The sequence below is a fragment of the Pyxicephalus adspersus genome, chromosome 4 (assembly GCF_032062135.1).
Source record: "Pyxicephalus adspersus chromosome 4, UCB_Pads_2.0, whole genome shotgun sequence".
In the NCBI taxonomy this organism is placed as follows: domain Eukaryota; kingdom Metazoa; phylum Chordata; class Amphibia; order Anura; family Pyxicephalidae; genus Pyxicephalus; species Pyxicephalus adspersus.
Genome location: NC_092861.1, coordinates 32,416,040 through 32,441,680, shown reverse-complemented (window position 1 = coordinate 32,441,680; position 25,641 = coordinate 32,416,040). Strand labels below are relative to the sequence as shown.

Below are 25,641 nucleotides of genomic sequence, written 5' to 3'. Positions count from 1 at the left end.
ACATTATTATATTTTCTAATGTTGACTTTATGCGTTCAGGACTTGAAAACATACTCAGCAGTAATTTGTAACTATTGGAAATGACAGAGCTAGAACAGGAATGCCAATGATGTAGATGTATTAAGGTTGGTACTGGAATTGATGAGATCAATGGCAAATACACTGGGGAGGCTCCATCTATCTAAGATTTTATAAAGTCTGATGATTTGTAATCTTTAGCTAAAGTTGAACTCCAGCCTTACATTTCAACTTGCATAGGTGTGCAGACTCCTCTCCTTGACTGATTTCACTGCAGTCATTCAGCTTTTCACAATGTGCATTTGAAGCTGCAGCAAGTGAGATAGCCACCCTATTTCCTGGTTTGTTGACATCCAGTATTACGTAGCCCTTTTCCTCCACACACATACTGTCCCAGGCCTTCCCCCTCTAATGCGTTGTCCTTAGCATCACAAATGGGAATTACAGAAGGCAATTCACATGGCGAAGGCTGCTGCAATGTTTTTATGAAGCTCTGTACAATACTCTGCACCCCTCTCATTAACCATGATCTGCCTGCACTGCATAGAGAACCTCAGGAACAAAGGGAAGATATCACTGAGTCTAAAAAAGGTTCCATTTAAAATATTATTAGCATGTTGATGATGGGAGAAAGCTTGCAACCAGTGCTAAGAAAACATTAGCAAAAAAACTTCAGCTTTAAGAACCCATTTGTTGGATCTCTGCGTCACCAGCTTCCAACCTTTACAATACCTTTGGTACCATAAATCTGCTTAAACAAATATCTGCCATATAATGCTGTCCACCAGCATATAACACTGTCTTCAGAACTAAAGTAATCATTAAACAGTGCTAGCTAACACAAATAAAAGAGGAAGAATGTGCAATAACAATCACATTACTGCCTAAGCAGTAATGATTCTTAATGTCTTGCTTTATTCATGAAGATCATATGCAGATTTATCCGTTCCACTGAACAAAGGGGAACTCTGACCATTGGCGGACTATATCACAGTTTTACTTGTTTGTTTCACATTGTAAGACGTTTTAGCAGATGTAATCATATGACAGTAGCAATGCTTTCTGATGTGTCACTGACCTGAGAAGTCAGACTAAGGCATCTGTATAGCATGTCCTAACAGGTCTCAGCTCAGAAGACTCATCGGTAACACCTGCAGGCTTGGTGGAGAACTCACTAAGCTGTCAGACTTATTGTACCGCTGAAATCTTAATACTAGGCAATTACGCTTGAGGATAGATATGACCTGGCCATGGAAAATTGGCTACAATGCCAAGGCACATGAATGTGACACCTTAGTTATGAAAGTATGATAAACTTTCTATAGGTTAGTAAACAAGAATTGAATATTTTGTCCTAAGTTTCTTTTTCTCAACATAAAGCACATATATTAGTCAGCACATGGTGCAGCTGGTATCCTTTCTAGGATAGTAACATAATATTTCTAAGCACAGAACAATGAAGTATCAAATTAACATTGCTGTCTGACTTCAAAACTCAAACTACCCAAGCTCTTGTGCTTCCAGATTATGTTACAGTTGCTTGCACCCCATCAGATGGTTCTATGGAGGAGCCACAATACATAGCATTGTACAGCCGGGCTCTTCATAGCAAAGAGCAAAGATGACACATCACATCAGACTGACATAATAGTGTTTCCAAAACTTTCATGTTTTTACCTGTTATATTTGTCACAAAAAGTTTGTTCCTGACTCTCTTATTTATACAACAATTGGTGATCATAAATACAAAAGTAAAAAAATAAATAAACAAGTGTAATTAACTATTCATCTTTAGAACACAAAGATCTGCAGATCACAGCTGTCCATTGGATCTCTAGAAGGTAGACAGTTCTGCCCAATTAAGACATTCTGAAATTAGAAGACTTCAAACATTTATTTTCCAGCTCCCACTGTCATGAATTTGGATAAAATGTCTTAATTAGAGCAGAGCAAAAATTTTGCATTCAGCCACTGGCAACCAAACAGAAAACAGCATTTAGCAAGTTGGAATGGGTACACTAATTAGGAGCTAATTTCTGGTTGGTGGTTACTGCATGGGTAAAATAAGTCCAATTATTTTGAGTCCATTGATCAGACTAACGGTCCCACTTCAACTAATACTGACTAGGAAATACAATAAGTCTTTGACATTAACATGCACAGATAAGATTCAGAAATACAAAAAGAGACCTTGACCTGCTGGCTTATAGTCATAATCAATGGAAGTGTGTGACATTTCATACAGGGTCTGGAACAATGACTGTATTGAAGATTCAGCAAAATGCAATTGATATCCAGGGTATAGAATGAAGAACATTTTGTGGTCACCTCTATTACAAATAATAACCTTTAAACTATTGAGGATGTATATGTACCACCATGCTGGCTGCTAGAGTATGCTTGGACTTTTAGTTCCTCAATAGCTGGAGGCCACATGCTGTTCTTTTGATATACCAACCAAGAATTGGACATTTGTTTGCAATGGCTAAAATTGTGCAGAGCAATCTTATTTTTGGATATTCCATCCTTACTGTTCTAAGAATTGGAGTAAAGGAGTAACACTCACCTGAGATCTCTGATTGGGGCACTCCATTGAGGTTAAAGCCCTTGGTACTGTACACCTGTCTCACCGATTCACAGCTCTTGGCTTTGCTCCCTGTATCCCCTGCTACCCAGTGAACAAAGAAGACAACTCCAAGCTGCCACCATGAGTATCCACACATCCTCTCCATGTCCTCTGTGGTTGAGTTTTATTTAAAAGCCAAGAGATGCAACTGGAAGAGTTAGAAAGCTGGACCACAGGCAAAGGAAGCAACATGCACAGCCCAGCTGGCAATGGAAGAAGCTCTGAAGATAGTCCTCTAGGCTGGTGGTACCTGTGGGGGTAATGACACCAAGCTAGCAGGGTGATGTGCTCCTATGTGCTAGTAGGGGCATACAGGGGCCCCAACATACCAAGATGGTTGATAATGGGCATGTCCAAGATGTAGATGCTTCTACATGACACAGTGGGCACAGCTCAACCCACAGGCCAGGAATGCAGTAGCTGCAATGGAATGAAGATACTTTGGATGAAGGGGTGTAGTCCTGTATTTGGCTACATAGACTAATGATGAGCAGGGAAGGATTCCTAGAGCACACACAGAATTAGCACTACTATTCAGCTCCAATCATCTATTTCAAATATTGCAGCTCTTGTTCAGTGCTATGACTCCTTGCAGTGGATCTCTACATGGTTTTCCTTGGCTGGGGGTCAGTGTGCGGTATCCTCCTCCATTCTGTGTCACCCAAATCTTGGAGATGGCTGCAGAGCCCGGCTCCCCTAGCTTGATGCTGCTGCTGCTGCCCCGCACCTCCCGTGCACACTGAGCTCCCCAGTCCATCCGCACACAGCACATTGACAGCCGCCAGCCAATCACAGCCTCCCTCACAGCCTACGTCACAGCCCGCTCCCTACAATACAATTAGCATCCGGATTGGGTGTCACCGCCAGGCTGGGGAGAGCTGGGGATCTGCTGGGTGCAGAATAGGGAGAACATCTACATCCCTACTCATCAGCACCTTACTATTCTACGATCACCATGTGCTCATACTCAATGGAAAAAGTGTTTTTATAGATGTGCTCCGACTGCTTGCAGGAAAAAAGGAATTTTTATACATGTGCTTCTACTAAATACTGCACTCAGATCAGAAAAAAGTGTTTTTCTAGATGTGCTAAAAAAATGATTTTTTATGTATGTTTTGTTAATAAATGCTGCAATCAGATCAGAAAAAAAGCTTTTATATTTGTGCTTGCTTTAGAACATCACTGTCATTATTCAATAAAAAGCGTACCTAAACTCAGAAATGTCACTTTACATAAAAGGGTAGACAAGCCTTTAATATAAGGCCAAAATTCTGATTGTTTTTTTAAAGTGCAACACCAATTTTTTAAAGGGTGCAGCACCGCCCCCTAATTCTCAAGAATGAATGGGAGTGCAAAGCCTGCTGGGATACCTACGTCAGGCATTCTGGGAGGGTCTTGGGTGCTCTCGGGCATGTGCACAAGGAGCCTTTTCCTGAAAAGGAAAAAAAATTGCCGATTTTGCGCATGTGCAGTGAGATCGGCAAGTTGTTTCCCCAACCTACGTCACCTGATCTTGCGCCTAGGTCTGGTCACATAGGAAGAAGAACCAGGAAGAAGAGGCGAAGATGGTGGCACCTGGAGCGCTGGCATGAAGACGGATGAGGTGGGACCCAAAGGAAAACACCTCTGGACCGATCAACTGTGCTGTGGGATTGAAGGTAAGTGCATTTTTGGGCATTTTTCAGTTTACTTCCTCTTTAATGCAGCAAGCCAGCCAATTAAAATCCAGCTTGTGCCAGCTTAATTTCAGCACAATACATCAGAGTAAGAAGAACTATAGTTAAATTAAAGGATTCTTTACCTCCTTGTAATACTGTTAGTAGCCGCCTCTTTAAGAATTGTAAATAAGGAAACAGAGAGAAAAGAAAGCGGTTTGAGGCTCAAATTGTTTGGAAAAACATTAGGTATTGATTCATATTCAAGTCATATCGTACCACCAGTCCTATTACAAGTTCACAGGACTGGAATATTGGTGCTAGACAAAAGCTTCCTAACAAGTTAGAGGTACATGACCATTTCAGTCTTGGTAAATCCGACGCGTTTCGCCAAGATTGGCTTCTTCAGGGGTATATTATTTTGAGGACTGTACAGATTAAGATTGTGTATAGATTAAGATAACATATATTGAAACAACAAATCAAATAGGAACGTGTCTATTTCCAGGTTATTAGCTGAAAGTCTAAACACAAGGTGGAATGTATGATGGTGCATAACATTATTGTACACATATATATTTGTACCCTAATACATATTAACACCTATTCTGACTTATTAACATGACATATGCAGACAGTGACGCAGGAGGAGGAGACCCTGTTTACAATCTAAGAGTTAGAGAAAGAGTACACAATTCAGACCTCTTTATGGAAGTGTTCTCATTTCATAAACCACTTTCTATAATGTTAACTCGATGCAAAAATATTTATTTCCTATCACAGCAATATGCCAGTGCAATGTAAAGAATAAAATATTGTACACCATAATGTCACTTATTTTTATCAACTACTGCACGGTATGAGAAAGTAACATTCACACCTCTGCACTTTTCATTTTTATAGAGAATCAAGACTTCTTTTTAAAATATTAAAATAACAGATGAAGTTTATCAAAACTGCAGCAAAAGTTCAGCACAGTTCAGTTTTTTTTAAATACAGCATACAAAAAATGTCCCCATGATAACTATATGTATTTGATGGTAGAGATGTGTTTGTTTCCAAAAGAAACCCCAAAGTGCCAAAAAATGAGCAAGAGTTAACTGCAGAAACGATATATTGTAAATTCCTATACTATACTTAATATACTATAATATATATATATATATATATATATAAAACTAAAAAATACTACATTTTATTTAGTTTAGTACAATAGGATAATATATATATATATATATTATGTTTCCTTATTAGTAGTTTGTGACAGTGCTTTTTGTGGTGCAGCAGACCCCTGTAGATGTATAGGATGACCCCTGTTGGACTCGTTTCTATGGCAATAGCATGAGCACGATATGTCACATCCAGGTCAGGTCACAGTTTTCAGTACTTGGGCTTTGATTGTCACCAGTTTTTTTCAGTTTATTCTTTTTCTAAACTCAAGATTTTCCAAGAAGGAGCTCCAATCCCAGATGACATTTGAAGCTTATATCAAGAGAAGGAAACTTTTTGTATTGTATATGTTTTATCTAATATGCTTTTTTTTGTTTTGATCATGTTAGTTTACACATATGTTGCACAAGAAAGTTTTTTTTCCCCAATTTCAGGCTGCAGGCAGAATATCTGATGCTTCCAAAATTGAACCTACAGTTCCATACAATTTTCTAAGGGTTTACAAACAGGTAACGATCTAGGTTTCTCTGAAATTGAACATTATTCTGGCATAACCACTTTTACCCATCAATATGCCAACTAACCCCCACAAACTGTCCCCCAATGCCAACAGGCTAATGTCACTCAGTGGAGCGTGCTCTCTAACAACCAGCAGCCACTGGGAGTGTACCCTGCTGTTTACTATAACAACAAGCAGAGCTTGATTGTTATAGTAAACAACAAGGAGTCCCCTCATTGGCTGCCGGTTGTAAAAGAGCACTCTGCACTCCTTAGACTGTCAAACGGTGCAGAGTTTGTGGTGCTCAGTCTGTTATAGATGGGCATTGCTAATCAATGTTTGATCAATATATCAGTCAGGGATGCTGTTTTCCTTAAAAGATTTTTGTTCAATGTTTTATTGAATGTAACAGCTAATATTATGAAAACATTGCATTGCAACTAACTATGACATAAGCAGAGCATTAACAAAAAAATCACTTGACACATACACACAAAGCTGTGTGAAATCAGAGCAGGGAAATTCTCCCTCCTTCTCTTTTAGCAAATATGGATAGGGGTTTTCAATTAGACACAAGCAGTAAAAAGTCTTAGAGGCTTTTTTCCTAGCAAAACGAATGTCAGTGAATAAGGTAGTGCTATGTTTACATTGATTACCCAATCAATCTAGGAAACACCATGTTTTTTCCTCTTGCACATGGGTAATATGTGATGACAGATTCATCGTTTTTACCAACATTTACACTGGAAAGTAAACATGGATTGGCAATGTAAGGTGAACGTTCTGTACTTTTAAGAGAAGTTCTTTACTTCCATGGGAAGTTCTCTACTTCCATGGGAAGTCCTCTACTTTCATTTGAAGTCCTCTACTTGCATTTGAAGTTCTCTAAACCCAGACGAAGACGTCTGCTTTCATGAGATGTCCTCTACGCTTATGAGAAGTTCTCTACTCCTTGACGAAGACGTCTGCTTTCATGAGAAGAATTCTACTTTTATGAAAAGTCTTCTACTTCCACAAGAAGACCTCTACGTTCATGAGAAGTCCTCTACTCCTATGAGAAGTCCTCTACTGCCATGAGAAGCCTTCTACTTCGTTGAAAAGTCATCTACTTTCATTATAAGTGGTCTATTTCCATGTTAAGTCCTCTACTCTTATAAGAAATACTCTACTCCCATAAGAAGTCATCTACTTCCACGGGAAGCCCTCTACTCCCATGAGAAGACCTCTACTTCAATGAGAAGACCTCTACTCCTATAAGAGTCCCTCTAATTCTATGAGAAAACCTCTATTTCCATGAGAAGTCTTCCACTCCCATGAGAAGACCTCTGCTCCCTTGAGTAGTCTTCTTCTCCCATAAGAAATCCTCCACTTCCAAATAAAGTACTGTAATCCCATAAGAAGTCCTCTACTCCTAAAAGAAGCCCTCTACTCCCATTTGCAGTCTTCTACTTTCATGAGTTCTCCACTCCAAACAGGAATGTGCTAATACAGTGAGAAATCTTATACTCCAAGAGGAAGTCTTTCACATTCATGAGAATTCTTCCCACAATGGTTCAACCCCCACTAAAGCTAGGAAAGTAATATTTTAGGAGGACGATCAGCAATGGCAGCCTCCATATTTCTCTCTGTACAGGTTTCTTTAGTGTAAGGTCCTCATTAGTAAAAAGCAAGGCCTGAAGCAAATGGCTCTTAGCTGCCCTTGGTTGAAGTGTCACAGTTCTAAGTGATCTAAACTTTATCTATAGGAAAACATGTATGTACAAGCTTTTGTGCCTATGCAGATTTTATCTCAATACAACAATTGTAGAAATACACAATCGAAACTCAGTGTTGCACAGAATATTGCTAGCAATCTTCAGGCTTCAAAACAGGGCTGTCTCAAGTCTTCCCTGACACAAATGTCTTGTCTCATCCTCAATCAGTCAAGAGCTATAAATGTGAAGATATAAATATAAATGAATGGACATAACCATGCGGACATTTCTGGAGGACTCTTGGCTCCAGTTAAAAAAAAAAGTTTGCCCCTTGACCGGTCCACTAGGAACATGACCTTCCAGTTTCTCCACTGACCTTTGCTCTCTGACCTCCCTCCGCTGAGTGTGGAGGGTAAATAGTACAAATAGTTTCACATTAACTGAAGATGTTCCATGGTATTATTAGTTAGGAAATGCTAATTGTGTATTATTATGTTTTCATATTGACTATACTCTGTAATCATATCTTTCATTAACAAAATGTTAGCACATATTCATGAGAGACTTAAAATTGTATTTAGTACAAATATATATTGTATAAAATTGTAATAGTACTGTAACATTTTAAAACAATTTAAGCTAAAAAATAATGGTATAAGTGTAGCCAGTGATTACAATGAACTGTTGTGGGACTACATGTTCAAGCATGCTATCATTTTTTTCATAAATTATATTCACACACAGGCTGGCTAATAAAATACTCATACGCAAAGGTATGCAGCTAGGTTTATTGGATCCCCCTCAAAATTGGCCTTAGATTGTGTTATCGACACATGACTATGGTAGGAACATTGTCAGCCCCTTCAAGGGACAGTTGGTAATATAACTATGGACTTTGTAAAGTACTGCTTAATATATTGGTGCTATAAAAATAAAAGTAAATGAGTAAAATAAACAATGTTAGGAAAATGCAAAACGTTAAAATGCAAATGAAAATAAATTCCTACTTAGGCTTAAATAAAATGAATAATTATTTGCTGTTATGGGTTATCTAGTATTTGGTGTAAGCTCTTCGAGGCAGGGTCCTCTCTTCCTCCTGTGTCACTGTCTGTATTCATTTGTCATTTGCAACCCCTATTTAATGTACAACGCCGCGTAATATGTTGGCGCTATAAAAATCCTGTTTAATAATAATAATTTAGTGCCAGTGCTATTTGCATTACCTTCTTAATGAAGTGACTGTTGCTAGAGTTTTGTTAGAAAAGCTTTGTTAGAAAAGCAAAGCACAAAAGTAAAACTATGCTACGTACACGTCAGATGCTTCTCATCCGAATCTCGCCTCGGGGTTAGTATCAGACGAGAATCTGAAGTGTGTACAGCGGCCGTCCAAAGTCGTGAATCTGTCCTGGTGGATCCATGACTGCAATACAATTGAAGTGGGCAGAATGCAGCGGGGTGCCGCTTGCACGGTCTCCCCCCTTCCATCTCCATAGAGCAGAAAAGTGCTGAATGTTCACCATTCATGAAAGATCCTTTCCAAGGACAAAAATCTAACATGTGTACATAGCATTACTGTTCCCACCTCCTATAACTATAGCTTTGCTTTACTGGAGGAATACAACTGCCTTAAGAATCTTTAAAATCTGCCATTTCTAGTTGTATGATACCCCTGGTCCCCTGCAGCATACAGTGGTTCAAACCTGAGATCAGGAAGGTGGGGGAATTTAAAGATTTATCAGTGGTATTATCTTTCAAAACAGCAAAGATTAAACTTTTATTGTTATATTGAAACTGTATAATATTGTGATAAATAAAACTGATCTCCAGGCAAACATGGAACAACACAGTAAAAATTAGTTTGCAGACATAACTATTAGGGTGAAAAGGATAAAATAAACCCGTAACTATTTTACCAGTCTCTAGCACATGTATTCCTATACAGAATTCCTTTCCTACAACTACTCCCATTATAAAGGCTTGGATGCATTATTATTCACCCATATATTGCCCTCTTTTTGTTAACTCTACGGGATAAGATGCTGTTCCTGCTGTTTCAGTATCTCCTGCTGAAGCAGCCAAAGTATTCTCCTCTTCGGTCTACCTCTCGGCCCAACCCTGTAACAAATATGAATAGTCTTCTTTACATCCATACACCTCTGCAAAACAGTACAGCCAGAGATTTTCACCACTTTCCCTGGAGTTGAAGGGTGTGTAATCCTAAACAAAGAACTTCTCTCTCTCATTTTAGTCTGATACTATAGAAAATGTTTACTTATATCTGTTGGATAAAAAAAAAATGTTCATTTAAAAAATGTATTGCTGTCCTGTGAAATTAGGAGCATATTGTACCATCTGCAAATTTAAAGGGTTAAAGCTCAGGTTTTATCAGCTTCTATATTTTTATATTTATGACACACCCTAATAAAGACCCAGTGACATAAATTCCTTTATTTGCTTCCCTTTGCAATGCAGACAGATCAAGGCTGTTGGTAGTGGCCGGACGGTTGTTGTACATGGACTTCCGACAACAGAAAGCTGGGGTAATGCTTACATGTGGTGTGGATCCTCTGTGATTGAAAAAAATGAAATGTAATAAGTGAGGACAACAGTGAGGACACTAAGTAAACAGTGAGGACAGGATGATGCTGGATGTCCATCATCCAGGAAATAGTTCGGGCACTGTCTGACAGGCGCTGATCACTAATGTAAGGGGGTGCAGACACTGATCACCAATGTAGGAGGGCTACATGCTTTGATCACCAATATACAGGGGCACAAACAGTGACTGTCAATGAGGGGGCACAGACACTTACCACTTATGTAAGGGGGGCACGGACTTTGATCACTAATGTAAGAGCTTACAGACACTGACTATCAATATAAGATATATAGTGATCACTAATGTAAGAGGCCACAGAAGGTGATCACCAATGTAGGAGGGGGCACAGACATTGACCACCAATAAAATGTGGCAAGGACATGGACCATATATCTTAAGTTATGCAACTGCATTGATGCAGAGATGTCAAAAGACTGGCTATGCAGAATGCAAGTTTTCTGGCAGGTAAAACAACAATGTGCAAACCTTTTTATACTGTATATGTCTATGATTCATATGTCGGACATCCCAGAAACAAACAGTCCAATAAAGATAGCCACAATTTATCCAAATTACTTCTTCAGTAGATAACTCCTATCATTGATGTATCCTGCACCTATAAAACACATTGTAGTTTTATTTGGTTTCTTGAATATCATTGTTTCTGGAACCCCTTCAGAAATGGGAGACAGATACAGTAACAGAAACCAATGCAAATTTTAGGTGCTAAAAGAAACACCATGACTTAAAACCACAAAGTTTCAGAATCTCTATGTAAAGCAGAACTAAAGCCTGGTAATAGAATCTTATGGCAGATATAATTTTTTAATGGAATAAGAGATTGCTAAATCTTCTTGTCAGCACGTTTTGTATTTGCGCACACTGAACCACACACATAAAGATTAGTATCCTGTGCTAGAACAAAGTAACTTCTGTGATCATGTCCAGAAATTATATGATCCTAACCAATGAGAAGGTGGAAGTCTCCAAACCTGGAAGAAGGCCTGGTGAACCTGGAAGTGCCAGAAACCAGGATCTTTTTGGTGGGTAAGTCTGCCTTGATGTGCATGTATGCATTATGGCAAGATCAAAGAAATCAGTGTAGCAGTTTAAAAATTCTTAAAATGTGAAAATTTAATTTAAAAAGTCATGGGAAAATACCAGTTGTGTGGCCAATAAATCTTTCAGGATCATTTCCAGCGATAAGCGCTATACACACAGTTCAGTTCTATGGAGAGAGGAATAGGGGAGGTTGAGCGGGAGACACCCTGCTGCGTTGTCTTCAGAAGAAATAACAGCAGCTAACCTTGGTTGGTCATTAAGTGATCCGCCATGGTGGATTGCTAACCGACATCAGGGGACTGCTGTACACACGCTATATTTTCCTCCAAGATGATGCAACATGAGCAACAATTATCTAACACACTTTAGATCTGTGTGTACACATCTAATAGTGTGTAATGAAAACAGCAAGAGCACTAACAAGGACATAACACAGGATCATGTAACAAGAGGCTGCAAGTCCCACCTAGATGTGATTGAATGCTTTGACTATAACACTGCTGCAATGTTCCCTGTTTATCACTGACATTGGGGGCAGATGGATACAAATGCATAATCTCATGTTACTGTAACGTGAAATGTGCACATACACAATGTACCACAACGGACCTGTGAATTAGTACACGTCAAAGCACAGATGTGAACCATCTGCACATTGTGGTATGGTTAAAAAATGTATTAAAAGGTCTGTTGCATTCAAAAGCTACCTCACCACAAGAAGTGTGAACAAATTATTGGTGACACCACTAAGGTTTGTCCTTGGCCTGAATGATTTTGCTATTTGTCTGGAGCTGCTGTTTGGTGCTTTGAATAGTCACCACCTGATGTACAGTGTCATTTAATGCTCAGGATATAGAGTAACAAAGGTCATTTGTCCAAGGTCACAAGAAGCTGGCTCAGGATATTGGTGGTCATCTTTGGATCATCATTCTTTGGCAACGGGAATGGGTAAATGCAAACATTTTTGAATTTACTGTTTTGCATAAACATTCACCTTTATTTCTACCCCTGGCTGGATAGAACACAACACCACAAAGTTGTTGGATCCTTCCTTAGATATCAACATCATTTACAGTAATTTTCTAAAAAGAAAGCTAGCTTTTCCCTTAGAAAGTTGTATTATCTTCTTGAACAGGAGTTTTGTTTAGTGAATGTGATAGTTTGCAAACAATATTAAATCACATGCAAGGAAATCTAAAAAAAAAAACATATGTTCTTGCATGTGATGGTGGTTGTAGTCTGCAGAGCTTGATTTTGTTTCCTGTACTAAGTCACCTTGGTATATGAAAGTCTAAGTGTTTCAGCTCAAGTGTTTAAAGGCATTTAATTGACACTGAGCAGGCTCTCATAACTCCTATATGAAAAAGTATTTTGCATAATATGTGGATCTACAACAGTCTAATTAAGCACCCCTAATTACCTAATCAGAATTGATCAAACTAATATGATTAATGTATAAATGACGAACCATAAACTCACATTTTCCTACATATGCACAATACTCCTATTAAAGCACAACAAACGTAGAAACCTTTACTGATGCAGTGTTACAAACCAACCTTTGGATATTCACTGAGTTACCAATTCTCCATTACAGTAATACCCTTCATGTCTTTCATTTAAAAGAAGGTGAAACACGTTAGGACTATAAGACGCCTCACAAACAATTTCCAAATTTGCTGACCAAATGTGAAGACTTACACACACTTTCTCTCATAAAAAAAACTTCCGGTATGTTACACACTTGCCCCTCTATTTTTCTTGTTTTCATTATATTATATTTCCAAAGAATATTGGACAGTTCTGAATTGTTACCTAAGCAGAAGAATGGGGATAATAGGGATTATTTCTAACAATGTTCATCTCCTAATATCACATGGGACTGGTTTTTACATGAAGTCAAACTAAACACGACATATCTGTACTTGTTTTGGTTATTTTCTGTATGGGCACTTCAGGGTTTTATAGACACGGAAGTGAACTTCTTTCAATAAACACCAGACTTTATCTATATATTATCATTGTCTGATTCACGCCATGGCTGGCTTCCCACAGGGCCTCTTTTGATGAAACATTTTTACCCTTAGAACACAAAGAGAAAATTTGTGACCTTATGTTCATATATAGAAGATGAAATGCAATATCTAGGAACACATAAAAAGATAACTAAATATTGAATAATATTGTTTATAAAGTTAGACATACTCAAGAGCATTCCAAATAAACCACAGCAGCTATTTATGAATCTGGGCTGTTCATAAACATTCAGCCCGTATGTCTGCCTAGTATCATTCCGTGTTCATTGCTGTTTGTTTATTTCCAGGGCTTGGAGAATTAATCTGCAGTTCTTGTGTGCTCTTCAGTCTAATGGTAATGGAAAAGCAATGTATTAAGCATTATGAAATCTAAAAATAAATTAAACAGTGCTAGCAGCACAATAGCCTGGGATATTCTCATCCTATTACTCTCAAGCTTCTATGGGTACCAGGCTGATGTACACAGCTGAGCTACTTGTGATAAGGTCGGACAACCAGGGTGCTGTTTTATAGTTGTGTTATATAATTTTTGCACCATTGATTGTCATATTTAGCTTTTACAGAACTGCTCAAAGTTAAAAAAAAACATAACTTCTTTATCAACCAAAGCAAAAATGACAGATGACATTATAATGGAACCAGTTGATGCTAGGTGATCTAGCACATTTAAAAGATATTTTTTAGCATTTTTAATGATGAATGCAGTTTAAATACTATATAATTTGTAACTAAATTTTCTAAATTTTTCATTATTCATCTTAGGTTTTTTGAAATACCGAAAGCTGAGTTTCCCCTTCGTCAGCATTTCTCTGAAGTATATATAAACCTCACCCATTCTCTAGCAAAGCTATGCTTATCTTGATAAAGCAGAAAAAAACTAAAAAACAAAAAATAACTAGGAAGAAGATGTTTTTGGCAGAAAGGACATGCAAAGCCTTTTCTCTGCCCCTGGAAGCTTGTTTTTGCTTATACACCAAATAGTGTAGAGCTGGGTTCTATTCCTGGCACCTCTAAGAATAGACCTAGATGCCAGCAACAATGTATGTCCTGGGTGCATGCAGGAGTTACATCATCAGTGCCCATCCATTTTGCACAGTAAGGACATCCTGGCCTTGGCAGGACCACCTACATATTGCAGACCCCTGAATATATATAGAATAGGAAAGTAATAATAGCACAAAGAATTTAAGATGGCACACATGTTGTGACCCTTCCATGACCATGGGATCACCGTCTGTTTTGACCACACACTTTGACCAGAAGAATTATACTTTCACTATTAGACTACAATATTTCAGATGTCCTGTAGGCTTCTCACATTGATTTACATAAGGAAATGTCCAAAGTTCTAATTGATCTGCACAAGTACTACTTGAGAAAAAGCTATAGTATTACATATCATTGTCAATATAAGTCATCACAGTATCACAATCCATAGTCATCTTTCCTGACCTCCAGTGACAGTAGTACACAAAGTGCTGTTCAGTACTATGGAAAGGGGAGAGGATATGCAGGGGAACACCTCCATACAAAATTATAGGGATTGTCCCCAGTTGATCATTTATGGTTCTGCCAGGATGGGCCAATTAAAAATATTGGGAGACCGCTGTACACGTCACAATCACAATCATTTGTCTTTGCTGAAAATGTCTAGAATACATACGTAGCTTTAAAAACATGGTGCAATTTGGTCACCGTGTGTAACACAGTTATTTAAAAAGAATTCAGCTTATGTTTTCCTTATGGTGGCAATATAGGTGTAAGTAAATATAATAAAAACATCTCTTGTTCATGTAAGACTCTGCCACCACATTAACTGTAGCTGTCATGTACATTAGGTGTTTGAGTGTATGCTCTGCAATTGTTTCTTGATATATAATCAGGTAAATGAGGAGTGTCACTCGCTTTAGGGCACTGTTGATATCATAAACAAGATGGCGGTCCAAAGGAGTATAATGAGTGACCTTATCAGCCATTTCCCCACCTTTACAAAAGGTAGAAGCTATGCTGTAGAGCAGTGGTCGCCAACCTTTTCGGACCTCACGGACCACTAAACTTACAGGTTTCGGACCACGCTTGCGCGGGCAGCCGTGTGTCACACAAATGGGAAGAAACTTCCCCCAGAGTGATGTCATGATGCCAGAACCCACCCACTCTAATATCTCAGGTCAGAGTCTGCCATGGGAGAGTAGGTGGGTTGTGTCCAGATACACAATTTGCCCACCGCCCTGAGCCTGGGATCCGTAAGGGGGACATGGTCAGGGGCTCTGGCCAGTAGGCCCCCCAGCAGGGTATTTCTCCTGACCCCGCTTGGTGGTGCACCGGCAAGAGCCGCAGACCACCAAAATTTTCTTGGGGACTGGATCACAGGTTGCCGACCACTGCTTTAGATGTTTTGAATATTGTTAATGGAAAACCTGGATACTGCACTTCTTTGTGGTAAGGTAGCTCATTAATTTTTAATGGGCTCCCAATGCATTTTGTTTTATAGCCGCACACATGAGTTAACAATTTGTGCATCTTTGTACACTGGCTCAGTTGATCATCATGCCTATAAAACAGGCTTCATTTAATTTCATGCATGCACTATTGTGTATTATTCAAAGTAAGGATCCTTCTATCTATTAATCTGTACTGCTCATTAATGTGGATTGCCCTGGACAGGCAAACTACAGGAATGCCATTCTACTTCCTTTAGGCTTCTTATTTGTGGACAGGCCACACAATTCCTGCTCATCATGTTGAATCCACATGTAACTAAACAAAAGAAAGTTTATGAAAATAATAGATTGTATAGTTTTGGTATTATACCAGTGACTACCTGTATGCAGTTTAGCCTCACAATCTGTATCAGACATAGCAGTTGGCATTGTGCCTTACAGTCAATATCAGACGATGCATTCGGCATCATACATCACAGTCATTATCAGACATTGCAGTCACTATCAAGCTCTGCAATCAATCTCAGGTACTGCAATCAACAGCTGGCACTGTTGTTCTGACAGCAGACAAATAACCCAGCGAAGCTGCAGAGTATATGACCATAATTATATCCACCGGTTACAACCAGGTTGATTTGTGCAACCCATTCCCAAGGGTGGGGTGCCAATCAGCGGCTTATGCTTGCAGCTTGTATTTGGAAATACCATATAATTCTACACGTACTGTTGTCAGAGCACAAAGAGTTAACAACAATGAAATACAAAAAACCTGATTATGGTATCTGGCTGACAGCTGAAAACCTTCTAATGATGTGAATTGCAGTGAGTGAACTGGCTGACTGGCTATGCTTCAGTCTGCATTTTATCTAAGATCAGCCCTTCTGCTAGTCAGCTGCTAGCATTAGTGTGCCTGGAAGTCAGCTGCTTCTGTGGGATTATCCATCAGCAAAAATAGAGAGCAATGTCTATGTGCTGGGGGAGGAAGCAGACATGGTCACTGGTGCATTCTCTCATCTGTGGAGTACTGTGACCACCTCACCACATGTTTAGAGAAAAAAAGAAGTCCAAGGAAGCTGGCAGAACACATTACTAAGCACATGAAATGAATGAGTAGCCATAATGACCTTTGTTAATTTGCTATATCAAGGTCTGAAAAAGACTTACTGAAATAATTGCTGCTGATGTTGCGGATCTCTTTACCTAATGTAAATTGTTTTGTTCCCACGAGTCTTGTCCTGGCAGGAGGATCACAAAGACTCTATCAAGCCTACCAATGTCCTTATATCACTTATTTAAGTCTTAAGGTTGTGATGTAATGCTTTGACTGCCAATTAAACCACTTCTATAGAGTATTATCTTAGTTTATTTTATTTATTTTACCAATTTAATACCATTGCTTTTTTTCCAGAATTTTACAAACAGTATTGAACAATTACCATTAGTCATTGCCACTGATCTCATGTTTAGAACACTCCCATAATACCTCCAATATCCTAGGGATGATTTAGGTCCACATAGTAGAATGATGTAATGACCACTGGGGATGACCGAGCGAGATTTTAAAATTCGATCTTGCGGCGAATCGGGCCAGTCTCGCTTACCGAACATGTAAGCGAGAATGGCCTTTGTAAATTCAGACGTAGAGATTGAATTTTTTGGGGCTTGCCCTCATTTACCCTCTAGTGCCCAGGGATCGCACACAGGAGGATTCCCACAGCTGCATTCATGAATACTGCCGCAGTACCCCCTCCTGTCAGTGTGAGTACCGTAGCTGTGCTCATCAATGAATGCAGGTATGGGAATCATCCTGTAATGATTTCCTCGATCTTCCAATGGGTGCGCAGAATCAGTTCACAGACCCATCTGAAGTTGGGTCCGTGAAATTTCACGGACCCATCTGAAGTTCAAAGAAATTTTCGCGAGAATGTCAGGGGCATTCTCGCTCATCCCTAATGACCACAACTCTGGCTTCAATTTTTTACCAGACATTGAAATACACTATATATTAATTAATTAATATATTAATTAATTAAAGCCTAAAAGAGGTTCTAACTATTCCTATAAGGTATGTGTTTACTTTGCCATCACTGTTACCAGGTCACAGCACAGGGACAAATGGGGTGAATTCAACAACACAATGTATATCTAAACACATCGGTTTTATTTTTTCCTTGTATTAAGCTGGAGTTATAACTGGTGGATCAGACCTGAAAGGTGGGGGCTGAAGAAAAGGAGCCGTAAAACTCCAGGTCCTTGTTGGTAGTAAAAGCATTTTGCACCCACAGCACTACAGCCAGCGAGTGTCTTAATTGGATAATATATCCTGCCAGCTTATGCAGTCTTGAGAAGAAAAATATGGGCACTTGATGCTTGATGTAAGAAAGAACGAGAGTACAAAATTCACAGGTTGCCAGACAGAATATGGATACAAAATTAACAAAATAGCAGATTGAAGATGGGCACAAAAACACTAGGAAAAAAATAGGCACCTAGGGGAGTGTGATTGCAAACGCCACAGGATATCAGAGAGAGAATGTAAAACACGCTTGATGCCAGGGAAAATATGGGCACAAAAAAATCCAATAAATGCCAGAAAGTACACTGCATGCTAGGCAGAATCCAGTGTGACTAGGAGCTCCTTCTGTCTACTAACAGAAAACAAAAAACCGCATCTCTATGTCTCGGCACAGACGAGAAGCACTAAGCTTTAACTACTGAAAATTACTGGTCATAAATGTCTGAGGACTGACAGGCCTGCATGAACAATCCAAATTTCACAAGAGACAAGACTGTTGAAAAATCTAGCCAACAGTTATCTTTTTTCTATGGCCAGTTTAGTTTTAAAAAGTAATATTGCTGAGCCTGTCTATTGAAGTCACATATTGTAAGGCTTTAATCTGATATAAACTGGCAAATCACAAGTTTTGCCCGACAAAACTATATATATATATACTCCACGTGTCTTTGTGTCTACAAATTGGTTCCATCAACTTTAACTGCTACAAAGGATACAATGAGAGTTTAAATGAAAAACTTTTTGCCAAAAATAACTTTTTAGCACATGTGTCAAAGTACCTAAAGCAAAACATATTTAAATAGATTTGAGGAGAATTAAAACCACTGTCAGCTTTTTTTTCTTATTGCTGTCTGTTTTTAATTTGTGGGATTGCCCTTTCATTTCTGTTTTCAAAAGTGCTCAAATATCTCTCCAAATGGAAATCCTCATTTTTTTTCTAACAAGAACAAGTGCCTCTATTGGAAGATTTCTCATTCTGTCCTTTTCCAGTAACAACATTTTGGATTTTCCCAAATTTTTAGTTTCAATGACAATGGTGACCTGAAGAGAATGAAAGATTAAATTATGAAAGTGTAGTCACTGACAGCAATAAAACCTCCTAGGGGTTTAACCCTTCTACATTCTATGCAAAACCAACAAACAAAGGTTTGTATTTAGATGCGGAGTAAACAAGCCTGAATAATTAAGAGTCACACACTAACCCCTTTTCCTGAGTACCAATGCAAAGTAACCTATACACCAAACGCTAATCCCTAACCCCTTTTCTTTCTGTAAACCTTCCTATCTGTTGTTTTTTTTTTTTGTGATCCTTTTAGCACTACTTCTGGGTTGGGGGACTGCTAATCCAGTGCTGCAGATGCACCCTTTTTGGCTGGACCCCTACTGTCTCCTTGCGTTGATGTCACTGCTGCAATATCTTTTTTTCTGGGGGACCCCACCACTGGACAGCCAATAAGTAATGTTCCCATCACACAAACACTGACATGGACACCCAACAAAAAATCATGCTTTTTGTAAACTAAGGAAGAGAGAAGACTGGAAGGCCACATCTAGATATGTAGATGTGTATATATGTATATAAATTATTACTCATTTTTTATAATTGCATTTCAAACTTCATGTCAAACTTTTTTAGTGTGATGTACCACAGGCCCATCAGCAAGATACCTTGAGATGCCATTCAGAATAAATGGCACCATAGTGCATCAACACGTGTTTCACCCATTACTCCTATAATATGTAAGAATATGTAGCACCGATATCTACTGCTCTGTATATTCTTCCAATCAAACCCTGTAACATACAATAATAGAGATAGAGGTGTAACAGTTAGGAAATTATTTGCATGAAGTTGAATATATTAAAGTATAAATATGTATTGATCTTAAAGTGAATAGGAACTCAAAAAGCAAAGATTGCTGTGATCCAGAGAACTCTTAGAAAGGTTATTTGTGCCTATGGAGAACCTAGATCTGAAATTCCTCCTAATGGCGCATTTCCTGGTGTGCGAGAGAGCCTAGGCACTCCGGTGCTTTTGTACTCCAAGCTGCATATTCACAGTATGGGATCTAATAGCTATTTCTGACTGCTAGTCCGCGTAGATTGGGAGATTTGATGGTATCAGTACAGTGCTGATCAGGGTTCTCTTTGCTGGAGGTCATGATACAAGGAAGCACAGTCCTGTTTCTTTCATGAGGGTCACCTTAAAGCTAGGTACACAGGTGCAATAATTGTTGTTAGAAAACGAATGACTAACGATTATACACAATTATTTTGAAAGATTATGTTGTGCACAATTCTGTACGTGTTGTAACGATACGATCGTTCAAATATAATCTACCAATAATGTACACACACTAGATACGATCACTTGAACGATGCAGGAATTGACATGTAAAGGAGAAAGTGTACTGCAGAACTGTCCACGATCACTGAACGACCGTCGCCCAATCAGATCCGCTGGGACAGTCCTCCTTCATCGGCGTTGTTGTGTACTTTTTTTGTTAACGATTATCAGACGAACGGTTACTAGTTGTTCGTTTCCAACGATAATTATTGCACTTGTATAAGCAGCAATAATGGATCAAAGATTAGCAAAAACAGTCAATATTGATGACGAAGCTTTTACCCTCTGTCTGCCATTTCCTTCATTTCCTCTTGAATGTTGTCAATTGAATAAAACCTGTAAAAACATGGTAAATCCACCAACAGATCCAGATCTGGAGATTTTTTTAGGTACACAATATCTAAGTAGAACCTCTACATTTTAACACTGTGCATGTATCAATATTGTGCAAGAGGTTTGAATATACTCATAAGGGATGACTATTTCTACTAATAGCCACCTTCTTTTTTTATTTTTAGGATGTGTACAACTTTAGAAAAAAGACAGCTTCTAGTTCACGAGGGAAGCCACCCATATTTGATTCTCGTGTTTATTTTAGAAATCAGTTCACACAAAGGTACCCATACACTATGAAACAAACATGCTTGTTGTTCTAATGAACACTGAATTAGTCAGTGGATTCCTGCAATATTTGTCAATTCATCCTCTATTCACTTGACTGCCTTCATTCATCCTGGGTTAGGATTTGACAGTTTTAAATTGTCAGTGTTGCTCAGATTAACACATTTATTTGGGGATAATACCATGGCCAAATGTTAATCTTTCCTGATTATTTCCTGCACGGTTACCAACTGTTGAGATCACGGTCTAGCTACCAGCGTCAGCATGTGAGGCTCCAGCACAAAGCGACACACACCGCGCTCTGCTGATGTCCTGTGCTGTCTCCGGCCCACATTAGAGTGGTTAGAATCCCTGGAGTGTCCTTGAAATAACTAAGACAGCTGGGCTGGTGGGCATTTCAGAATTATAATGGCCTGTCAGTGGAGGTGCATGTGGCCAATTCATGTATTTTCAGGTGGCAAGATACACACATCAGCATTTTTCACTTCTACTGAAGGGCAAACTAGCTGTTTCCTTTTGCTGATTGCAGAATAATAATTGAGCACAATAATGTGTTATCAAACTGGCATTTCAGGAGGCAGAAGGTTTGGTGAACTTTTTCAGGACAAAAATTATAGTTCTTAACAAAGGAAACTTTATTAGGGGGAAGCATGGAGGTTCTGCTTTACTGACAGCCAGGTAAGCGGTATTTTCTAAAAGGAAAGGTCAGCAATAACAACCCAACATTTCTTTTTTAAAAAGACCATTTACACCATGAGTGCTGGAATTCATTTTTACGGCATTCAGCAATGCATCGCAAAGCAAGAACAAATGAATATGAAAAGTTCGCATCATCACCCCATGTTAGTGTTTGCTGGGAGAAAACAGAAATGTATCATTTGTGTACAACAACCTGGATTTTTGGCCCCAGTTGCAGCAATGATTTAATCTAAGCCTACAGAAGCCTTTTTTATTTTGCAGTTTTAATGGTTACAGGGGGCTGGCAACAAAGAAGAAAAAAATGCAATCCATTATAACAATACATTGCAGCTTTGTATAAATGAATGCAAATGGATTGTATTTAACACACCAAACAAATGCTCATGTTGTGAATTCAGTTATGAAACTGAAAAGTAAGTACTTACCTCTTCTGCTCCCTATAGCACCAAATTTTACTCTGCATCTGCAGAGAAATCACCCCTCAAATCTGCTGAACCCTCTTACTAATATGAACTACAGATAAGCTTCCCTCTTAATTGTTATAACATAGGAGGGGGTCTGTAGATCATAGAGGTGAACTGGGTGTGGGTTGATTACATTGATTGAATATTTAGTGCAGCACAGGCATATTGCAATCTCCCTGGAGGATCAGTGCTTGTTTTTTTTATTTATTTTACAGATATAAGAAAACATCTTCAGTGATATATTACATTTACCAAGAATGGTTCAAATACAGCAGTGTTTCTTTTTTTTCATATTTTTTTTTTAAATGTTTCCATTATTACAGGGATAACAAAACATACCATGACACAATGTGGGAAAAAACACACTTGATGTTTACAGAAGAAAACACAATAAGACTTTATATAACTCAACAACATTCACCTCTCGACTATGCCTTTGACTTGTAATCTTATGCAAACCTTGTCAATATTAGAATAAAAATGTTAGCTTATTGAGCTAAAAAGTACCTGCCTCAATTCATTAGTTATTATTCTCCTACGTTGTTAAGGTGTGCTCCCTAAGATTGATAAATTATTACAGATCAGCCAACGCTCCAGCAGTGTTTCTCAGCCAGGGCTGCATAGACCCCTAAGGTTCTTGGGTTCTCTAGGGCAGTGGTCCCCAACCTTTTGGAGATTGGGGACCAATAAATGGATGGATTCCGGACTGTGCATGTGTAGGGAGCTCAAAGTGTCACTCAAAGTTGAAGAAACGTCCCCCCAGAGTGACATCATGATGCCAGAACCCCCCCATTCTCCCATTACAGGCTCAGACCTGTCCAGAGGCACAACCCTCCCACCGCCCTGAGCCTGTGATGTCCCCGGAAGACATGGTCCACGGCTCTGGCCTGTGCGCCCCCCCCCCAAGCATGGTCCTTCTCCTGACCCCACTGGTGGGTGCTGGGTCCAATCTGTTAGACGGCCACGGGGTTGGGGACCCTACCCTAGGGGACACCAATGATCTTTTTGGCTATCTGTAAGAGGCATTCTTCCACTCACACACTAACAAACTGTGAGCTGTGAATGTAGCAATTATAGCAGTGGTTCCCCAAAGTCCCGAAAGTGTTTCTCAATGTTAAAAAGATCAATAAAAGGCTGAAATAAAGAGAATCATTGTTAGAATAAAATACTTTTTAAGTCTGCAGAGGTTATCAAAGAATGCAGGCCATGCTAGGTGTGGTTACTGGAAATTCAAACATACTTTGCAAAATAAGTGGTAAATATTTATACTTAAAAATATTTATTGAATTATCTAAAACACAAATTTACACTTACAAACTTTTCAAAATGAATTTGACAAAATGAAATCTCTATTCAAAACTCCAGTCATTGTTTGTAGTTGTTTGCCATTTTCAACCCCTATTTAATGTACAGCTTTGGGTAATATGCAAATGTTTTATATTTAGGTTGAAATAATAATAAAACTAATTGGAATTTCCTTAGTTCTAATACTGAAGATGACATTTTACTGTAATCAGTCGTTTTCTTGCACAATATCATGACGTTGTCTTGGTAGGGAGTCCATTGTTACAGACTTTTACAATCATTTAGATTTCTTTCTGTTGTTTGTTACAGGAAACATTACTGGTTTACATTACTGGCCAACAACATCCGATTGTTTGTGTCAGCTGCATGCAATGTTGGTAATGTTCTGTAGATAAAAAGTCAATATTAATCATTGAATGTTTCCAGTATTTTGGGAAAATCTGTGTGTGATGATGACCATTACAGAGAATGGGAGTTCTTACATCAGGGTTAACCTTTACTTAGTCATAAACAATGCTCTGCATATTGCAAGGTCTGGACATGTGGAGTGAATTTACTTTAAGGAGTTAAGGTAATTTACTTAGAAAAAATGAATTATCACGTGGGTAAAATTAAAGAAATAAATGTGGCTAAAATGAGGCCAACATACTTTCCCTCTGAAGCAAGAACATTTTTATTATGCCATAGCACTTTCTTTCATGTATCATGAGCCATCACCAACAAGGCACACTCAGATGATATGTTTGAGATTGATTGCTAAAGATCAGTTGTTTGAAGTTTTTTTTTTCCTTATATAGTCTACTCTATTGGGAGCTGCTGATGTGGGATCCAAAGATGCAAGAAATATTATTATCTGGTCAAAGCCACTTAACCAAAGTTTTGTTGTCAAAGGAAGTCTCCGAGAAAGGGAATAAGATTTGGGATACTCATACACAGCACTAACCCGTCACTAGGAGTAGCCATGATTACAACCACATATTTGGATCTGCCATATAAAGAAAAGGTTGCAAGTCTTATACAGAGTAATAGGAGCCAGGTAACTCTGAGCAAAGCAGTCACCATAGTACTAGCAGCTGGCTGGTCTGTCCTAATTCATGGGCAACGCATAATATTTTTTCCCTTGAAACAGTGTCCATCTCCTGCTCTCCCTGGACACACTTTGCTACACAATCTGTTTCTGCATCCAGAACCCGGGTAGTTCCTCCAGCAAGGAAGAAGAGAACATTTATAGATGACATCCTACAGTCCCAAACCTAAGAAAAAACAGGACAGATTGGACTATAGGGCCCATGACCTCGGCTGGGCAAAGTCTAAGCTCTTAGACTGGTTCTCCAATATTTATCTTTGCTCCCTAACCCAAATCAGAGAGCAACATCCTTTGGGTGAGAGACAAACTTCCCTCACTCTGGATTGGCTCTTAGCTCCCTGTTTGTTGGTGCACCACAACAACAGCAAGGCGAAGCAATCTACCCGTGAGCCAGGAGAGACTTGTAGAAAACAAAAATTGTCAACACAGTTCTCACTGGCTAACTACAGCACAGCTTTCTATTAAAATACCTACATCTGGGCTAACAACTATCCAGCCTGACAGGTTTCCCAAACTGACTTTGGGGAGCTTTACAGAAAGCAGAATAACTGCAGCCATTTTGTGCTGTGAGGACCTACATTAACTACACTTCCTTCCTAGGGTGACAATGCTGCATCTCCATAAATACATTACATAAAGGACATGACTGCACCAAGGCAAAGACATACATACAGTATTTCGACCCCCCGCCAACGTTCCAGCTTAAAACAACCTCCCCCCAAAATACAAATTACTACACAACTCCACTGGATGGTTAAATGGCCCATAGGCCTCTTTTTGTCAAAATATATATACTCAATAAATAACAATAATACCAACCACAATTAAACAACATAAATAAACCAAATATCCATCAAATTTATATATATAAAATGTATATATACCACCATGGACCAACATCCCTTGAGGACCTCACTGCAACACCAACCCAACTTCCTTGGAACCACCCAGAGGCGGGCAGGTTTTTTTAAAAAGGGTGAAGTCAGATAGGCAATTCCGCTGCTAATGACACATAGCCAGTG

At 38.9% G+C, this 25,641-nt stretch overlaps 1 protein-coding gene across 1 annotated transcript in view; it reads right to left on the bottom strand.

Moving 5' to 3' along the window:
* The window catches only part of GPC1 (glypican 1), a 50,071-nt gene extending 46,684 nt beyond the window's left edge, over positions 1–3,387 (bottom strand). Inside the window, exon 1 of the mRNA XM_072407747.1 lies at positions 2,585–3,387. Within this exon, the coding sequence (XP_072263848.1) occupies positions 2,585–2,750 (166 nt within the window). The 5' untranslated portion in view covers positions 2,751–3,387. The remainder of the gene's footprint in view (positions 1–2,584) is intronic.
* Between the last annotated feature and the right edge of the window lie 22,254 nt (positions 3,388–25,641).